Source organism: Carassius gibelio, chromosome B5 (assembly GCF_023724105.1).
Source record: "Carassius gibelio isolate Cgi1373 ecotype wild population from Czech Republic chromosome B5, carGib1.2-hapl.c, whole genome shotgun sequence".
Lineage (NCBI taxonomy): Eukaryota > Metazoa > Chordata > Actinopteri > Cypriniformes > Cyprinidae > Carassius > Carassius gibelio.
In genome coordinates, this window is record NC_068400.1 from 19,277,439 (window position 1) to 19,298,620 (window position 21,182).

The window sequence follows — 21,182 nt, forward strand, 5'->3', positions numbered from 1 at the left end:
TGGAGTTCTCAGATTCATAGACATTTAATTCAAGTAACTTTACCTCAGATGTTCTCCCTAAAATGCAAAGATAAATCAATTACATAATTACTTAAATGACGTACAACTTCATTTTGTCTCGTGAGCTATGAAAGAGCACCTCAGCAATAATGTTTTTGAGATCCAGCTATAAGGCTGCAAGAAGATAAAAATTATATAAATTTACATCATGGCAGTTTACTATTACCTTTCAGATCTGATTATCTTTAATGCTTGTTTCCTTTCACAACAGGGCAACCTGGTGGCTATCAAACATGTGAACAAAAAGAGGATTGACCTCACCAGACAAGTGCTGTTTGAACTAAAGCATGTAAGATAACACATTAAATCACAAAAGAGGTTCTTTGTATGTATTTTGTTAAATTCCTGTTTGCATCAATAGGTGTCTGTATTTTGGAAAAGAAGACAAGGTATGCATGTCATGTATGTGTTTAGATCACTGTTTATGACCCCACTTGACAGCCTTGCTGCTCAAGCTGGTTAAAACACATACCCACCCTCCCCCTTTTCTACACACATAAGTACACACACATGCAGGGTAGTGGAAGGGCAATATGAGGCCATAGAAAGGTTAATCAATTTTTGGAAGGATATACTAACTTCAGACATAATGGGCCCTATTTTAACGATCTGAAACGCAAGTGTCAAAGCGCGAAGCGCAAGTAACTTTGTGGGCGGGTCTCGGCGCTGTTGCTATTTTCCCGGCGGGATAAATGGCTCTTGCGCCCGGCGCAAATCTAAAATGGGTTGGTCTGAAGTAGCTTCATTATTCATAGGTGTGGTTTGGGCGTAACGTGAAATAAACCAATCAGAGCGTCATCCAACATTCCCTTTAAAAGCAGGTGCGCAAGTTCCATTATGGATTGCTATTATTATGGCGTATTTACCAGGCACACGCCAGGAGCGGTTCACAGCCGAGGAGACTGATGTTCTTGTAAGAGCAGTGAAAGACAGAGAAGTTGTGTTGTATGGGGATGGGAGAAACCCACCCAAAATTGCGTCGGTTAAACAGGCGTGGGAGGAAATAGCCACAATTGTTTCATCGATTTTTTTCCTGGTTCTTGACGGACAAACATATTTGTCAGATGTCCTTACATAGCCTACATGTCTTGCCACTATTGGGCAAACAGGTCTGATCCTTAATTACTACAATTAGCCTGAATAATTTGTAAGCTAGATTTATGCCTATTTTTTCACATCTTCGTGGCACACCACAATGATTTCCGTCATCTCATGTGTTAATATTTTTTTTTAGTGTAACAGTTTATGATTTGCAAAAATAACTGTTGCATCTGTGTAGATTACATGAGCAAAGTGTATGCGCGTTGTGCACGCTATACATTATGGTCAAGCATGCGCCCTTAAAATAGCATAATGAACAACGCGCAACGCGCCACTGACTTTAGACTAGGTTTTTTCTGGTCAGTGGCGCAATTGTTTAATGGAACAGCAAAATAGCACCAGGGATTTTTTGCGCTGGAACACGCCTCCTTTTTTGCGCTGAACCGCCCAGGGAGCGCAAGTTCATTCACTAGTTTAGCGACGTGCTTCTGTGGAGGGAAAAGCGCACTTTGCGCGGGTGCAAAATAGGAATGACACATGCGTCGGTGTACAAAGTCAATTGCGCTGGGTGCAAGATAGGGCCCAATGGATGTTAACAAAATAAAATAAAAGAATTTTTTTTTTTAAATCGGAATGATATATAATAACTAAGTATTGGTCACAGTCATCAACAAGCCCAACAGCCACTATTATTGTGATATTTATTTTTATCTAATCCCACCACCCACAAATTTGTATGACTTTAGCAGTTAGTTTGTATGCTTTTTAAATGTGTTTTTTTTATTATTATTATTCATCCTCTTAAACATCACCACTACACTCATATACATTCACACAGATAATTTCTGATAAACGACATAGCCCACCACAAACCATCACTGATCAAATCAGGGTTGAAATTGGCTACAGTTCTTTTGTCACACTGGGTATGGAAGGGCAATACAAAGTTGAGAACATTGCATTATGGTTTACAGTTTTACTTTGTTCTCAGTACTCAGAAATAGTCCTCTTTTGTATATTTTTTGGGCATCTAGGGTATTCTGTGTACTGTACAGAAAATTCACACGCTATGCAAAGTTTGTGCAAAGCAGAAATAGTAGGAATGATATTGTAGTATACTATTATGGTCATAGGACAAATCTGTTCTCTCTGTCTGTCTGAGACCACCGTGATTGAGTCTGAGCCAAAAAAAAAAAAAAACATGCAGTGAGTCCATGCTTCCCATAACAGGCTTATTTGAAGCCTAAGTTTATTATGATGGGCTTATTCTGAGGGAAAGCGGATAAAACCAGCTGACTTGTGGACAGTTTTTACCTGCTCAACTTTGATGAGAAATGTGAGGGGCTTAATGGCTTGGTGCATGTGTGGTTAAACAGGAAGCATCCCTAAAGTGTCATTCCTGCAGACCATGGCCCTGGCAGTCAGATAAGCTGTGTGAAATAAATGGCCAGACAAAGACAAATGGGGGTTGGGGGTGAGATAGGACAGTGGAAACTTCCTTCTTTGTTCTCACTGACATTTGCCCTCAGTGTTATGAAGGTCAAAGGTTATGCTAAGAAAAGTTTACATGACCTCATACAGATTTTGCCACTCACTGTAGCTCCATGATGTAAATGTTTTACCATGTTGTTATAGACATGGTCTGAAGAAAAAAAAACTGTTTAGGAAACTTGAGAAAATGTTTTCATTTTATTTAATTTTTTTTATTTCTTGTTAGCCATGGTCTTTGACATTTTCAGAATAAGTGAAAATCTATCAAGCATTATACACATTATATTGTAAAACTCATTTTGCTGTTACTAATAGATGAGAGATGTGCAGTTCAACCATTTGACAAGGTTTATTGGTGCTTGTATCGATCCACCAAACATCTGCATTGTGACAGAGTATTGCCCCAGGGGAAGTCTACAGGTAAATACCCTCAAATTCATGCTTAAAATAACTTTTTTTTTTTTTTTTTTTGTTAACCAACAACATCATTGTTAATCTTATATTACTATTACTCTGTGATAGCAGGCAGTGTGAATTGTTTATTAAAAGGATGACATTTACATTGCTAATATTACAGTGCATTTAGTTTTTTCCATTTCTGGTAAGTAGGCAAAGTATGTTTGTCTCTGTTACAATGTTATTGCAATTGCTTCATTTCCATGTTAATGATCTTGTTTGTTATAATCTATCATATGTCTATGATATATTATCTAATCAATCAATCAAATTTGTATACATTTTTTATTTGCTTGTAAGAAAATGAAGTCTGTATATTTATATGTTTTGCAGTGTTGAACTACAGTTTGTTCTTTTACAGGACATCCTTGAAAATGAGAGCATCAACCTGGACTGGATGTTTCGATATTCACTGATTAATGACATTGTGAAGGTTTGTGAGACCACTAATGACCTTTATAAATGTGCATACAGAACAAACATCAGCCCTATTTATTCACACATATTTTAATATATTGTTTAGTTTATTCAAATGAGTTCTGGTACTAAAACATCATAAATTAAAAACAACACTTTTGTAATCCAGTAAATATGGTGTGCCTTTTAAAATGTCTAATGTATTGTTGTAAAAGCCTGATGGAAAACAGAATCATAAAGCAGTGATGTTTTGATTATTTGCTTTTCTGAGAGGAGCCCCATTAGTTAAAGAAAATGGCCTGGCATCAAAGATAGCATGACATTGTTTTGGAAAAGATATATGAAAATAATTTATCTCTAAATTCTCCCTCCATTAAAGTAAACCAATCTTCTGTTCAGTGTCAAAGGTACTTGAGAGCCCAGGCACATAAAAGCATTTGGCTTTTGCTGGAAAATTGGCCTGCAACTACGACAAAGTAAACTGTCGCTTAAATGCACAAAACATATTTTGGCTTTTAAGATGGAAAAATGCTGTAAAAGCATTGTTTGATTTAAAAATAGCACTTAGCCTACTCTGAATTTAGTAGGCTAAGGCCACCTGGATTTATGGCTGACAGACATATTTGTCTTTATCTGGTCATTGGTCCCGAATAATAAATATCTATATTTATTATTTTTATATCCATTAAAGTCATGTGTGTTCACTTTGGATGGATAAAATGCAGAGCACTAATTCTGAGTATGGGTCACCATACTTGGCCACATGTCATGTCGCAATTAAATTAAATACAGTTGCTGTTTAATGTGAAAGACAATAAACTTTAATCTTTATTTCTCTATTATGTCTTCCAAAGGTAATCATGAAATATGTTATCAGGCTTCTGTCAACCCAGTAATTTTCTTCAAGCTTTAATTGTTCAAGGAAGTATTATTAAGAAATATAATATGGAATATACATTTAACATTAAATGTGTGTTCTGTTCTTTTTGCCGCATAAACTGTGGTTAGAGACATAAAGTTATGTTTAATGCCTGTGATCCCAGGGAATGAATTATCTGCATAACAGCTACATTGGCTCCCATGGCAATCTGAAATCATCTAATTGTGTGGTGGATAGCCGCTTCGTTTTGAAAATTGCTGATTATGGTCTGGCAAGCTTCCGTTTGTGTTGTGAAAATGAAGACTCACATGCACTGTATGCAAGTAAGAATCTATTAATTTTTTCTTTTCATGCATGAAGCATCAATTGACTTTTGCCCTGTGCTGAAAAATCACTAATGTGACCAGACTTAGTAACTGCTTACCCAATGGATTTTTCAGAAAAGCTCTGGACGGCTCCAGAGTTGCTGATATATGATAGGCATCAGCCCCAAGGAACCCAGAAAGGAGATGTGTATAGTTTTGGGATCATACTACAAGAGATAGCACTAAGGAACGGCCCATTTTATGTTGAAGGCATGGATCTCAGTCCCAAAGGTAAAAGCCCCAAAGATCACGTACATTTAGACTGATTTGTTGCACATGACTGACAAGGGTTTGGTTTGGGTTTGTTACAGAGATAATCCAGAAGGTGCGGAATGGCCAGAAGCCATACTTTAGGCCTACCACAGATAACAGCCGGCACTGTGAGGAGCTGACCATCTTAATGGAAGGCTGTTGGGCTGAAGACCCTGTTGAAAGGCCTGACTTCAGTCACATCAAGATCTTTATTGCAAAATTTAACAAGTAAGCACTGCACACTGCCACACATCACTTAGATTTGTAATATTTATATGAAGTAGAAGCAGCAATGTATCTTTGAACAGAATGCAGAATCTGTCCTAGAGCTGGCAGCTCACTGATAAACAGCCTTTTATTGATGTGAGTGAAGGCTTTATGGTTAATTCCCCAAAGAGGCACTTGAAAGACAAGTTCCATTAAAATTCCTGTTATGTTTCATGTAAAAAGATGACCTTAAAGCTTAGTCTTAATTATATAAATGCATCTAGTTGACATTTTTCCGACTTGTTAGTAATTTGACAAACGTTAAATAACAGATATCTAAGTATAAAAAACCAGAGCAGTGTTTCCCAAAAGTATGGTAAGCAATAAGTAGATCATAGAAGTGTTTTTACATGCCAATTTAAAATGATAGGCTGCTTTGCAAAAGTATAGTAACTTGAGGAGTACCTGAAAACCGTTGTAGATCAAGTGCTTTGGAGTAACCGTAAATAACTATAGTGCATTGCAAGGAGAAAGACTTGTGCAGTCATCTGCAGGAGAACTGCTATTAATTACATCTAAACTTAAAACCGTTCCATTGTTGTCATGATGGGGTCAGAAGGATCTAATTAAAACTATACATTTATAAAAGGGATGGTTCACCCAAAAATTATACTCTCCTAAAAGGCACTCTAGTGGGACATGGAGGAGAAGCATTGTTAGTTATTGTTGAATAAAGTTATTCTCGTAGCTTTATAAAGTTACAGTTGAACCACTGATGTCACATGGACCATTTTAAGAATGTTCTTACTACCTTTCTGGTCCTTGATCGTGGCACTAGCCTTGTTGTCTATGGAGGGTCAGAGAGCTTTAGGATTTCATAAAAAGTATCTTAATTTGTCGTGAAGTTGTTGTGGGTTTGAGACAACATGAGGGTGAGTAATTCATGATATAATTTACATTTTTGGGTAAACTATCCCTTTAAAACAAAGAAGCTACTGCACAGATGGCTGTAGAATGTCTTGGCTACGTATGATAACCCTCGTTCCCTGATTGAGGGAACGGAGATGTTGTATCGAAGTTGACACAAGGGGTCGCACTTGGGTCTTGACACTAGGGGTTGTACTTGTGCTTGAGGGTCATCATTCTGAACGGAAGCTTGTGAAGTGTCTGGATACGATGAAGTGGGAACTATAAAACCCTTTGGGGGGTTTTATAGTCTATCACATCCTTCGCCAGAATGGTTACAACTCCTGCTCGAAGAACAGTGGCATTCTCAACTTGCACTGTGGAAAACAGAATGCCACTGAACTTCAGCAGACTTCTGCCAAACTGAATCGCATAACAAAATTTTTCTGAGAAGGCACCGGAAGGGGCTGGGGAGCTTCAGCTAAAAGTCTATAAAACAGAACATAACCATCACCAATGCTTGCACTTTATGCACTGTAGCTATAATATGAACTGTGCGGTTTGACAAGTTATTTTTTTAGATGACTGTAAAATGAACTAAAAATACATCATTTTTGTTTGTACAGATAAAAGTAAGGCATTGCTTGAAACTGCAAAGGGTCTACTTTCAGAATCAGAATCAGAAAGATCTTTATTACCAAGTATGCTTGCACATACAAGGAATTTGTTTTAGTGACATAAGCTTCGAGTACACAGAGACAACAACACAGACAAAAAAAAAATAAAAAATTAATAAAAACTCCAAATAAATACATTGTATAAACAGTGCTATAGATGATAATGGAATAGAATTGAGTAAGATGCAGGGATGTACTAGGATGGAGTGGTAACAAATACATTTTTATTGCGTAAGTGGGGAACATTTAACTGTTCATGAGGTAGATTGCCTGGGGGAAGAAACTGTTCTTGTGCCTGACTGTCCTGGTATTTGCGGCTCTGAAGCGCCGGCAAGATGGCAAAAGTTAAAAGATGGGTTAACCTGTTAGCCAGCACCCTGTAACTTGTAACAGTTTCCTACTTCAGTGTGTTACAAACATAATTTTGGTGTCTTTGGAAAGAAGACCCTTTGGGCTTTACTTTTTATCAATTAGATTTGATAATGCTCAAAAATATTAAAAGTTATAGACACTGAAGTACCTTGAATTTTTTTTTTACCACACTTAAATATTTTTTTATTTGATATGAAAATACATGAAATGATACCTGGAGCAATCTAGAAAAGTAATGGGTTGAAAGTCACATGTCTCATGAGTTTCTATTTCAAATCTGAATAAGATATCATGAAAAATTAGACTCCTGCAAATATTTTATGAGACTATGTGTACACCCCCCACCCCCCAAATATATAAAAATATTTACCAACAGTATTGAAGGCTTCTACAACCTATTTAGTCAGTAAACGTACCACTGCATAGTTTTTTTTTCCATTATAAAACACTAGACAGAAACTTAGACATCATATAAGTGATTTATTTGAGCACTAGAAAAATACAATAAGAATAATTTGAGTAAGAAAAATAATAATAATAATAATAAAAAGGCCATGTTGCAGGTTAACCACCACTTACAATTAATGCGTACATAAATCACTCAAGATATGTATATCATTTTTAAAATGTCTCAAAAATGGTCTTAAAGACCAGTTTTTTTTAACGTTTTTGGTATTAACTTTTTTTTACGCAACTCTGCGATGATGTCACGTTGGGGAGAAGTGGAGGATAGGTAGCCTCAGCCTAGTATGATGCTGCATTCCAGGCAACTCGTAACCCGTTTTTTTCCAACCTTAAACCCGTGAAAGTGCACTGGAACGGCAGTCAAACCCGTGACTTCCCACCCATGAACTCGTGCTAGATCGATGTACTCCAAGTTCCGAGGTCACACAGCTCACGAAAAACAATGATGGCAGCCCTTACGAATAATAGTGCCTACGGATGCAGTGTTTATGCAAGTGGTACACGTTGAAAAAACGATTTTAGGTCAATGTAACATTGCAACAAAATAAATAATCTAGCTACAAAAAGTCCTTGCGCTCAGAAAGTTTGGCATAACTTGCCTGGAACAGTACAAAGTCGTTAATCGTGGTATGAAATAGTGATTATGAGCTCAAAAACCTGCCTGGAACTAACGTTATAGAGACTGACTGGAATGAGGAAGAGGCGGTAAGAGCCAACATGTATGATGGCCCGCAGACATGTAATTTCGAACCAGCTAGACGTGAGAGGGCAAATGAGGAATTGCCAAGAACTGATGTCTGTCAAAGCCTATGCATGGTCCAAGGAGAATGAGTGGAGAGTTGGTGAAGTGTCCTGGTGAGTTGCTATCATTTATCATTGCAGCAATGAGCACTGGAGCTAGTCTACGAGCAGCAGTGCACAATAATGACACATATATATTTTTTACTGTCATTGAATAGCACCGATTGAAAAATCAACGTTTTCTTTATATCTAGTGGCAGTGATTATGACATTAGTTCAGATAAGCACTGGTAACCTTTGTCATAGTGTCGTAGAACTGGTAAACTTTGTCTTTGTCATCTAGAAATAGAAGGCATCATGCTAGCTATATGGACGTTTCTAAGCGTTTCTCTCTTCCTCTATTGAAAATGTTGTTGCATACGTAGCCGTGTGTGTGTGTTTGTGTTTGACAGGTGCTTGTGTGGGTGCCGTCCCATGGAAACTACGTTGAAGAGCTTGTGATGTAGGGAAGTGAGTGTGTTTGGGTCGCTGTTGGTCGATATCTATCTATCTATCTATCTATCTATCTATCTATCTATCTATCTATCTATCTATCTATCTATCTGTCTATCTATCTATCTATCTATCTATCTAGTCTATCTATCTATATCTATGTATCTATAATCTGCGCTATCTGAATACTCTCGTCTACTACTCGTCTCTCTAGAGTCACTCTCAATGCTCTCAAGGCGGGCTTTGGTAAATTCTCTCCCGAGCATGACATGATGCAATGCATTGTGGGGGAAAGGAGACCGCTGTAAGATAGTACCTACTTTTTCGTATTATATTCCATTTTGTGATACCCAACAACATAAAATGCAATGGATAACAGTTTACATGTTTATTATGCTTGAGGCTTAGATCTTTATAATGATACATAAATTGTCAAGATTAAATTTGTCCCATTTCACTTAATCTATTCGTAAACACTGACACATGCAAGTTTAGAGGCTTTCAGGATGAGGGCGTTCTGGTGCTGGCTAACAGGTTAACTTGGATGAGAGGGATCCAGAGTGATTTTCTGAGCCCTTTTCCTCACTCTGAATGTATACAGTTCTTAAAGGGTGGGCAGGGGAGCACCAATAATCCTTTCATCAGTCCAAACCATTCTCTGTAGTCTTCTGATGTCCGATTTTGTAGCTGAACCAAACCAGACAGTTATTGAAGTACACAGGACAGCCTCAATGACAGCTAAATAGAACTGTTTCAGCAGCTCCTGTGGCAGGTTAAAGTTCATCAGCTGGCGAAGGATGTACAGCCTTTGTTGGACCTTTTTAACAATGGAGTCAATGTGATTGTCCCACTTCAGCTCCTGAGAGATGGTGGTTCCCAGGAATCTGAATGACTCCACTGCAGCCACAGTGCTATCTATGATGGTGAGTGGGGGGAGTGCAGTGGGGTTTCTCCTGAAGTTCACTATCATCTCCATTGTTTTGAACATGTTCAGCTTCAGGTTGTTAAGACTGCACCAGACAGCCAGCTGCTCAACCTCTTGTCTGTAAGCAGACTCGTCACCGTCCTGGATGAGACCGATAATCATAGTATCGTCTGCAAACTTCAGAAGCTTCGCAGTCTTTAGAGGTGCAGTCAGTGTACAGGGAGAAGAGCAGTGGGGAGAGAACATCCCTGAGGGGCACCAGTGTTGGTGGAACAGCTGTTGGACATTAATTTTCCCAGTCTCACTAGCTGTTGTCTATCTGTCAAAAAGCTGGTGATCCACTGACTGGGCCTTGTGCTTTTCTTCTTTTGTTTTTCATGAAGACCTGGTGCACATCATCCGCAAAGTTCAGTGGGGGTGGCGGGGAGTTGGAGGAGGTGTTAACAGTTGTGTAAGGAGATGATCAGAATGGGTGTTTGGGGTTTCAAATCTACAATAAAACTGATTCAGGTCATTAGCAACTCCAGAGATCTGTTGAAAATCTGTGGAAAGATGGGGGCCAGCTGGTCAGCACAGGTTTTCAGACAAGCTGGTGTAACGCCATCTGGGCCTGGTGCTTTTCTTCTTTTGTTTTTCCTGAAGACCTGGTGCACATCATCCGCAAAGTTCAGTGGGGGTGGCGGGGAGTTGGAGGAGGTGTTAACAGTTGTTTAGGGAGATGATCAAAATGGGTGTTGGGGGTTTCAAATCTACAATAAAACTGATTCAGGTCGTTAGCAAGTCATTGATTTGCCTCAGTGCAGGGGGGGATGGTGTCTTGTAGTTTGTGATGGCTCTCAGCCCTTTCCACACTCAAGTTGAGTCGTTGGAGTAGTACACTGGTCTTCCAACTTTTTAGCGTAGGTCCTTTTAGTCACTCTAATCTCTTTGTTCAGTGTGTTCCTGGTCTGATTGTACAAGACTCTGTTCCCATTTCTGTAGGCATCCTCTTTGGCCTGACGGAGATGTCTGAGTTTTGCTGTAATCCATGGCTTATCATTGTTAAATGTTAAATAAGTCCTGGAAGGGATGCATATATCCTCACTAAAACTAATATAAGATGTCACAGTCTCTATGAATTTGTCCAGATAGGTGGTAGCAGCTTCATAAACACTCCAATCAGTGAGGTCAAAACAAGCTTGTAAATCCTGCTCTATTTCGCTCTCTTCACACTCTTTACTACAGGTTTAGCAGATTTAAGTTTCTGCTTGCAATTATTTTTTATTTTTATTTGTGTATAGTCATAATAACAGCAAAACAATGGGCTTTTGTGTAATAAAGTAAACAAACTGTATGCTCTTTGCTGTATCAGTCAACTTTTTTCACAAATACTTAAATAAAACAACCTAAATTTCAGTAAATACTTGCCTCACAGACATAATAAATATGAATATATATGCTTGAAATGTCTACTTGTAAATGAATGTATGTTGAAAACATATATTCTCTGATAAAGTTATCCCTATGAAACCAGCGTGTGGCAAGTTTTCTCCCTCTGACTTCATTATCTGTAATGTGATCACGCCCATGTGTACGAGCTATTTCTTATGATAATCATCCACGTGAGATGCGGAAAAATTTAAATGCCCACATCGCCTCCGTAAACCAATGTTTACTCCGAAATACTCGGTTTACAAATATATGTAGATGTTTATAATATGCTTAATAATTTTTTTTTTTTCCCAGATATAAATTATTTTTTCATTATATTATCACAATATGAAGTATGTTTGTGTTTATGACTATTTTTTTTGGGCAACATTAGTGATTGCTAATGTGATAATAAAGTTGCTCCTGATGTCAAGCTTTTTTTGGTGATCAGATATCTTGAAGACTTCACTGTTTTTCTCTGAGAGTGCTGTACCAACATCTGAAGCTGTGAAGCTGGTTATCTACATTGGGCTGATATTCTACACAGATATGGTAAAATAAGCTCCATGATTACTGATGATGGGACTGTTTTTTTTTTTTTCTTGAATCCATTGAAAGAAGCAACAAATACTTAAATATTAAGTATTTACATGTTTCAACATGAACAGGATCTGTTTTCAGCAATGGCACAAAGGTGTGTGATTGTTCAAGTCTCTGCTTAGATCAGAGTGCTCAGTAATGTGTCTTTGAACTTCAATGTGTATTTTTTGATTATACTGTGTTGTAATTAAATACAAATAATCAACCCAACATTATTGGAAACTCCTCACATTCTTTCTAACCTTTCTCACAGTCACACTGATTTGTGTAACGATGCCCATTAGGCGAGGGCCCTTTGCCTTTCACTAAATTTTCATAGCCATTGTCACTCCCTCGCATTTAATCTTTCTAACACACAACTTGTCTTACAAAAGATAAATCAATATATTGCTTTCTGTTAATAAATTGAGGAGGATGATTTTCACATTATTTTGTAGCAACTCCATTACTCAGAGTGGTTCTTTTGCCAGGCAGTCTGAACGTTGGAGAGGACATGCTATCCAGAGGTAATGTATCTAAGGAAAAATGGACATTAAATCCTCAGATGGTTCAAATGATTTGGTTTGTCTTGGGGAGTGCAGAGGTCGACCCCTTTGCCTCATAAGACAACTCTCACTACTTATTTCCTGATGTTGTGAGATGCTCTGGCCAACAATTTGCCAAGCATTCCTCTGTATGTCTTCCCCACGATTGCCCTGCTTCCTCATGTAATCAAGCGGGTCAGGGAAGTCAAATGCTCAGTCATCCTGGTGGTCCACTGTGGAAGAACCAGACATTTTCCCCCATGTTAATGCAGCTTCCAGCAGCAGCCCTGTGGTCAATGTAATTGAGGAAGGAACTGTGGATACTTCATTTCTGGGCCCTAGAAGGGAGATTGTGCAGCTCCCAGCGAGAGTTAACAACACCATTTTAGAGGCTAGAACACCATCTACGAGATGACTTTGCATCCTTTAATGGTCAGTCTCCCATGACTGGTGTTCAGCCATGAAGTCTGGATCTGGGTTTTTGTGACATGTCCCACATGCTAACTTTTTTGCAAGAGTTGTTGGACAATGGGCATGCCCCTTCCTCACCCAAATTTTAAGTGCCAGCTACCGCACCAAACTATTCTCTCAAAGCTCTCTAATCAATTGGCAGAAACAACCTAGTAATTAAATTCTTAAACCCTCCCTGTCTTCATTATTATGCCAACCTGGGACTTGTCCATAGTCCTAAGGGCCCTACAGGGCCCTCCCCCTTGAGCCACATCATTCTAACTTCGGCCTTATTGGTTTTAGCATCAGTGAAGTGAGTGGGTGACTTGCAAGCACTGTCAGTCAGTGTTTCCTGTCTTGAGTTTGGGCCTAACGACTATAGAGTTGTTCTCAAGCCAAGACATGGTTATGTACCTAAGGTGCTCTCAACTCCATTCAGAGCACAGGTTATCACCCTTCTAGCACTCCCTGCTGCAGACGGTAAGCAGGTTCCCAATCCATTCTGCCCAGTAAGGGTTCTTAGAGTGTATGCTTGCACTATAGTCTGTTCAGACAATCAAAGCAGATCTTTGTTTGCTTCGGAGGCCACTCTAAATGCCCTAATAGTAAAATAACTAATAGCTGGTCGTCGCTGTCCATCTTTGACAGATTCCATAGCTTAAACGTCCCTCCCCTGCAGACTTGGATTTTGTCTGCTTAATTTACCAATTTCTCCCAACGTGTGAGAAAGGTTATGTTTTGAGGTCCGCAGCCTATCGGTTTATCGGTTTCAACTTTGCTCATGCTTCTAGGAGTCATCAGGCTCACAGGCTGGGCTCACAGAGCAGGCTTCCTTCTGTATATGCTCATAGCACAAAGTTATTGCATACATTCCTCATATGCATTCTACACCATGGGAGACACCGTTCAAAAGGGATTACACTGCATTCGGCACTAACTGGGCTACAGTTATATGTGAGCAGGATGAATGGACACATTTGTGTTTTTTGAGAAAACAATGTTTATGCATGTTTAATGCAAAATGGTCTGGTTACTAACATAACCTTGGTTCCCTGAGATAAGGGAACAAGCATTGTGTACAATGTGGGTAAACTCTGGTTTACTCTGTTACTGAAGCCTGATTTGTTCACGTTTGTGTAGCTGCATAAACCAGGGGTCCACCAGAAAAGGTATAGCTGACCTCTATATAAGTCAGATCCAAGCAACATTTCATCAGAATCTTTGAAGCAACTGAAGCAACAGCCATATATTCGTAGTCAGCTTATAGCAGGGCAAATGACACAATGCTTGTGGATTTTACATTTGTAACCAGAGTGTCAACAAGCATCTCCTCTACCAGAGGCACTGCCCCACAGTCCTGCTTCCTCAGCCCCACTTTGTTAGAATAATTTGCATGAAACTCTCATCCAATTTACTCTTAAGATGATATTGCTGCTTTTTGGCGGGTGAGTCGATCTTAAACTTGGCCACTGCTCTAGTCATTACCTCCAGCAGCTCCTAATACTGGATGGACTAGGGTATCCCTGCCAGAGATGAAGCTCGGACTGGGTGGAACACACAAAGTAAAGCACTGCTTGCCAGCTTTCCTCTTTTCTACTGTTTACACCTGATGCACTTTTCAGCTTCCTGGTCTCTACATCACCCCACCCATGATGTCTTGCCATTCCATTGGGCTGATTTGACATGTGCTTCAGAGCATGGTCACGCATGGCATTCCCAGGGCATTTCTGATGCAGTGCAAGTTCCCTAAAGGGGAAACCTTCCCCTAAGTATGATCAATATATTATTACTGTGATTTAATGTATTTATATATTAAATTAATATTAATTTAATTATTAAAAGGGTCATATGATGTTGCTAAAAAGAACATTATTTTATGTATTTTGTTTAATTAAAGGGATAGTTCACCCAAATAGCAAAATTATGTCATTAATAACTTACCCTCATGTTGTTCCAAACCCTTAAAGCTGCAGTAGGGAACTTTTGACGCTCTAGCGATTAATAAACAGAACTGCTTGCGTCTTGCGGAAGAACATTGTAGCCGGAGCTACTTCTCTCTGTTTATGTCTATGAAGAATCCCAAAGGTACTGGGTTACTCGGCCGCGGTACCCCCGAAGCAATCTAAAATAGTCCGAATATAAACACTTATTATAGGTGTACCCTAGTGATTCAGGACAAGCTAAAAACATGGTTTGGAAAATGGATTCATGGTGTACTCGCTTATTATGTTCATTTTTCTATATTTTGAACACAAACAAAGTTATGGACCGCAGCTCTGATTGGTTGTTTTTTACCGGGAGCGCATGACTTTCTGCAAATGGCAATAGGACCACTGGGAGGAGCCAGAGGAGCTTGATTTTTTTCACAGATTATCTGTCTCATATTCTACTGTCAGGACATAATGACAGGTTTAATAAATATGTAAAAAAATATTTTTTTACAAAAGTTCCCTACAGCACCTTTAAGACCTCCGTTTATCTTTGGAACACAGTTTAAGATATTTTAGATTTAGTCAGAGAGCTCTCAGTCCCTCCATTGAAGCTGTGTGAACGGTATACTATCCATGTCCAGAAAGGTAAGAAAAACATCATCAAATAGTCCATATGACATCATAGGGTCAGTTAAAATTTTTGGAGCATCGAAAATACATTTTGATCCAAAAATAGCAAAAACTACGACTTTATTCAGCATTATCTTATCTTCCGTGTCTGTTGTGAGAGAGAGTTCAAAACAAAGCAGTTTGTGATATCCGGTTCGCGAACGAATCATTCAATGTAACAGGATCTTTTTGAACTGGTTCACCAAATCGAACTGAATTGTTTTAAACCATTCGCGTCTCCAATACGCATTAATCCATGACTTAAGCTGTTAACTTTTTAATGTGGCTGACACTCCCTCTGAGTTAAAAAAAACAATATTCCGGAGTAATTCATGTACTCAAACAGTACACTGACTGAACTGCTGTGAAGAAAGAACTGAAGATGAACACCTAGCCAAGCCAGATAATGACATTCACGAGTCGAGAACCGTTTTTGTCAGACGCATTCGATTCGAGAACTGAGGAGCTGATGATACTGCACATGTGTGATTCAGCGTGAAGCAGACTGACAAACAGAGCGTCTGAACTGAACTGATTCTTTTGGTTATTGATTTTGAACTGATTCTGTGCTAGTGTTATGAGCACGGGTAAACCAAAGGCTTGACTCAAGAGCAGTCATCACCAATGACGCCATTACGTCGAGCGCAAAAGAACCGGTGAACCGTTTTCTTCAACTGGTTTATTGAATCAAACTCATGAACGAGTCAATCTATTGTTTGTTATCTGGCTCGGTGTTCATCTTCAGTTCTCTCTTCACAGCAGTTCAGTCAGTGTACTATTTAAGTACATGAATTACTCTGGGATATTTGTTTGTTGGAACTCAGAGGGAGTGTCAGCCACATTAAAAAAGTTAACAGCTTAAGGAATTTGTGGATTAATGCGTATTGGAGACGCGAACCGTTTGAAATGATTCAGTTCGATTTGGTGAACTGGTTCAAAACGATCCGGTTACATCGAATGTTTAGTTTGCGATCCGGATATCACAAACTGCTTTGTTTTGAACTCTCTCTCACAACAGACACGGAAGGGAAGACAATGCTCAATAAAGCATTTTGCTATTTTTTGACCAAAATGTATTTTCGTTGCTTCAAAAAATTATATCTGACCCTCTGATGTCACATGGACTACTTTGATGATGTTTTTCTTACCTTTCTGGACATGGACAGCATACCGTTCACACAGCTTCAATGGAGGGACTGAGAGCTCTCGGACTAAATCTAAAATATCTTAAACTGTGTTCCAAAGATAAACGGAGGTCTTACGGGTTTGGAACAACATGAGGGTAAGTTATTAATTACATAATTTTGTTATTTTGGTGAACTATCCCTTTAAATGTTTTTATGCGGTTTAAGGTTCAAAAAGCATTATTTTCCACGTACTGTACATAATTCTTTCTCCTCCATGCCATGCCTTTCTGAAATGCTATATTTTTACAAAACACATCATTCTGAAAAGCGAGGTGTGCTGTTATTGTCCAGCTATCCAGTGCATTGTGATTGGCTGAATACCTCAAGCATGTGAGGGAAATGTTTTGATGTCCTGTGATGACGTGTCCTGGAGCGTCGAGACAAAAACAATAAAACCCATTACAAATGCAGAATTTGTTGCATCCAGTGCTGACATAATTACGGATTATTATGACTTACAGTGTTGCATTGCGCCCCATTAACATAAAACCATGTCTGCATTTGTGATCAGAGATATGACAAACAACAAATGCTACTCTACACTGCTAAAAAACTTGCTTTAGAACAATCAGTGGCAAATCCTTTAAATATGAAAACGTACTTAGTCTGTGAGTCAGAACAGCCTGCACTGTAGTCTTCTCTCCCAGGATCAGCAAACAGTCCTCCATAATATGGGCTGCACACATCTGAATATTTGGTTTGAACTATTCTGGAACAGTATTATAAATACAACTTAACCACTGATTTCTAGTCGTGTCCTCTTTTGGAAGGCCAAACAAAGTATTTTCGCTTTCACAACGAAACACACAGTGTGGCAGCAAAGTTACCCCTTCTTTCTTTGCATGAACATTTGGGCAACGTTATGCAAATCTTCCCACATCGTGACATAGACATGGAACAAGGCATTTTAGGAGGGCGTGGACCAGTCTTAACTTTTATAAATAATATCTCTTTGGGTTTGAGACTTTAGTCTTTGCAACTTTAGGGACCTTATCAAATCACGAACAGCTTGCAACACTCCAAAGAGAAAGGAAAACTTGAAACTTTAATATATACATTTCTTCCTAATTTTTTATTGTCTAAGTTTATACTTCAAAAATTAAGTACTGAGAAGTGTGGCTCATTAGATAAATGCAGCCCTGCAGGTCTGTATGAGTGTTCTTCTTGTAGGAGTGAGCACTGACCTCTAAATTGAACAATATGATTCAGCAAACCACACACCAGCAGCACATGATTCAACCCAAATCGACCCCATTTCATCGTAAGTGCTGCCTTTTACCATCTCATAGGATGCAACTATGCTATACTTCTTATGAATAACACTGCATTATAGATCTAACTGCAGAACTGAGTACATGTTCCTGCTTTCTGTTTTCAAATCTATTTTCATGCTTTTCTCATAACCAGTCATATGCTGCAATCTCTCTAGTACATCTTGTTAAATTATTAACGGGTTACCAGTGATTTCACGTAAATGCAATCTTCTACTGTAATCCATGTGCTGTAATTATAATCATGTATATCTGCTGTAATTACACTATACATTACGTTGTAGTTCTTAACTCCAGAACTGAGTACATGTTCCTGTTTTCAGAACTATTTTCATGCTTTTCTCCTAACCAGCAATATGCTGCAATCTCTCCAGTTTATTTTGTTAAAATTATTAATGGGTTACCAGTGATTTTACATAAATGCAATCTTCTACTGTAATTCGTCTGCTGTCATTATAATCATGTACATCTCTGCTGTAATTACACATCATGTGTGGAAGCAGGTGTCTTAATGTTTTTTGTTTTTTTTTCTTCTCAACAGAGAAGGCAGCACCAGTATTCTCAATAACCTGCTGTCCAGAATGGAACAATATGCCAATAACCTGGAGAACCTGGTTGAGGAGCGAACACAAGCCTACCTCGAGGAGAAACGGAAAGCTGAAAATCTTCTTTATCAAATCCTTCCACAGTAAGAGATGTGTTGGGAAATATTTACTATTCAGTTTCCAAACTTTTAATTGTAGATTGAGGAAGAGATAGCGTTTAGTTCAAGAGTTCTCTTAATATTAGATAACTTGCATGTGACGCAACTTCTAACATATTTTTTTGTCTCATCTAAAATTGGCGGACTGTTCTTTGAGTAAAGTCTGTTTTTCAGACAATTAGTGGTGAGAACTGTGAAGATCAGGTTAAGATGAAGCAAGGCTAATTATAGATTAATAAACTCTCTAAGGGAATAGCTAGGAAGTAACCAAGCTCATTCATTCTTTAAATAAATGATCATACTAATTGATCTCAAAACTGATCTCTGGTATTATTAAGAAAAGGCTGCTTTATAAAACTCGCATAATTCGGTATGATGTAAATCATTTTCAATTTTGATTTTGTATATACATTTGTTTAGTTTTTAGATGAGGATTTATCGAATATTGATTTATCAAATTAGATTATTTTCTGATATTATCTATGAATTGTTAAAATAACTGATAGTTTGCTGCTGCATGTCTGCTATTGTGTTTGGACTCGTGTATGGAAAACGATTTCATGGTTCACATCATAATCTAATTCTTCTCACAGTTCAGTGGCGGAGCAGCTCAAGCGTGGGGAGACTGTACAGGCCGAAGCCTTTGACAGTGTCACCATCTATTTCAGTGACATAGTAGGCTTCACGTCAATGTCTGCTGAGAGTACACCATTACAGGTCTGCATATACATTTTTTAATGATCCCAAAACTTTCTGATTACTTTTTGAAACCTTGATTTTCAAAGCATCTTTAATGCTAAACTAATAAAAATGTATATATTATATTATATTACACACTGTAAAAATTATTGTGGTTTTAATGGTAGAAGTCAGTAAAAAAATTGTTTACATTATGTTTCGTACAATATACGGTGAATAACTAATAGAGCCGACCTTACATTTGATGTAAGTTAACAGTAAAATACTGTTAAATGTAAAATTTTTGGAAGTGGAAAAATAACAATTAATTCAATAACTTACAGGGAAGAACCATGAATTGACTCCCAGAATCTCCCATGTAACACTTAACATTTGATGGTCTTTTGTTGATATTCTTTTTAAGCTTCACTGATTTTTTTAATATTATTATATTATATTATATTATATTATAACATTTTAATTGTATTTCCCTTTGCTCAAAAAATAAAAATATAGTATAAAACAAAATATATATTATAGTGACATTCATTATAAACACATTTATTATAAACAGCAAGCCTAAACAATTTTGAAAAGTGAAACTGAAACTTCGTGCCAGTGCCAGAGCACGGTTCAGTTATAGATCAGTGTATGTGAGCGTTAACCGTGCCAGGGCACGGAACTTATAGTGTGTGCAGCATGATTGCGTGAACATTTCTGAGCGCAACATATCTAAACTTCATAATGTCAGAGATACAGACTGCAGCATTCTTGTTTGGCCTGAGCCAGAGAAAGGTTCCTTTTCCTTTTCTCTCATTCCCATGTATTTTGACACGACGATTGCATTTTGAAATTTTTCTCCAAGGTGGTGATATATTCTGTGTTGATGATCGTATATTAATACATTTTGTACCAGACATCTATAATGTTTTGCAAATAGGAGATTTTGATTTAATTTGCAAATGAAAAGGCATTTGTAATTTCCCATAATTTAACTATGGGTAATTACCTTAATGTCCCATACAATACATCTCGAAATATGCTTACCTTTGCCTTAAACATGGAATCTGAAATCAGTGTGAGAGATTAAGGCCTAAAACATTCCCATTTAACAGTTGAAGAAGTTGTGTGCTCTTTTTAATTATGAGACATTTGAGGCTATTGTTGCAGATTTTTTTTTAGAATGAACTCTGAACTCAGACCAACTGAGTTTGGAAAGTAACTCTGAAATTAGACCAAATGTACACAACTTAACCAAACCATCATGGTGTTTGGAGCACAATGCAGTTCAACAGCTGTTCAAATATATAAATATAAAATATAAAGTTTCATAATGCCTCCATGGTTAATTTATCATATTTTCTGATCTATGAATGCAGATATGTCTCTGTAAGGCCTCTTTCTGGGCGTACATCCAGGGATGGAATGGGGGGAGAGAATGGGGCTATGGGGAGAAAGTATTTTAATTTGAGGGAACCTTTGGGAGTTCAAGCAGAAACACATCACAGCAGTCATTTCTATCTTAACCGTCATGAGACATCGCAGAGCTGCAGACACAATATACTTTTATTATACATTCTGTTTGAATTCAAACGGTGTGGGTGTGTGTGGGGGGGGGGGGGGGGGAACTATTGCTGTCAGGTTCTCATCATACCTAAAAAGGTGGAGAAAAAATAAAAAATGCTTCTGGAATAAGAATAAGCCTTATCTGAATAGTCAAACCAATACATTTGGATTTTAATTACAGATTGGGGGTTAGTGCTGTAATTGTCAAGTTTATTTTCTTGAATATCTCATAATTTAAAGGAGGATGCAACTTTTCTGCACTTCCTTTTCTATAGTTCATTGGTTTAAATACAAATACATGCACACAAAAAAAATCACCTTTGAAACAATTGGCAGATGGCACAACATTCCCCTGTACTATTCATAAGTTCTGTGAAACAAAGTTGACAGCTGTAATAAAAGTAAATGGTGGAAATGCCTTACAGGCATAAGTTCACCCAAAGATG

General features: G+C 38.0%; 1 protein-coding gene across 2 annotated transcripts in view; it reads left to right on the forward strand.

Annotated features, from left to right (window-relative positions):
• The window catches only part of LOC127958866 (atrial natriuretic peptide receptor 2), a 105,261-nt gene that overhangs the window by 74,032 nt on the left and 10,047 nt on the right, over positions 1–21,182 (forward strand). For both annotated transcript variants that reach the window (XM_052557895.1, XM_052557896.1), the window contains exons 10-17: positions 272–349; positions 2,908–3,012; positions 3,410–3,481; positions 4,509–4,668; positions 4,786–4,941; positions 5,022–5,190; positions 18,331–18,477; positions 19,086–19,209. In XM_052557895.1, coding sequence (XP_052413855.1) covers positions 272–349; positions 2,908–3,012; positions 3,410–3,481; positions 4,509–4,668; positions 4,786–4,941; positions 5,022–5,190; positions 18,331–18,477; positions 19,086–19,209 — 1,011 coding nt within the window. The remainder of the gene's footprint in view (positions 1–271; positions 350–2,907; positions 3,013–3,409; positions 3,482–4,508; positions 4,669–4,785; positions 4,942–5,021; positions 5,191–18,330; positions 18,478–19,085; positions 19,210–21,182) is intronic.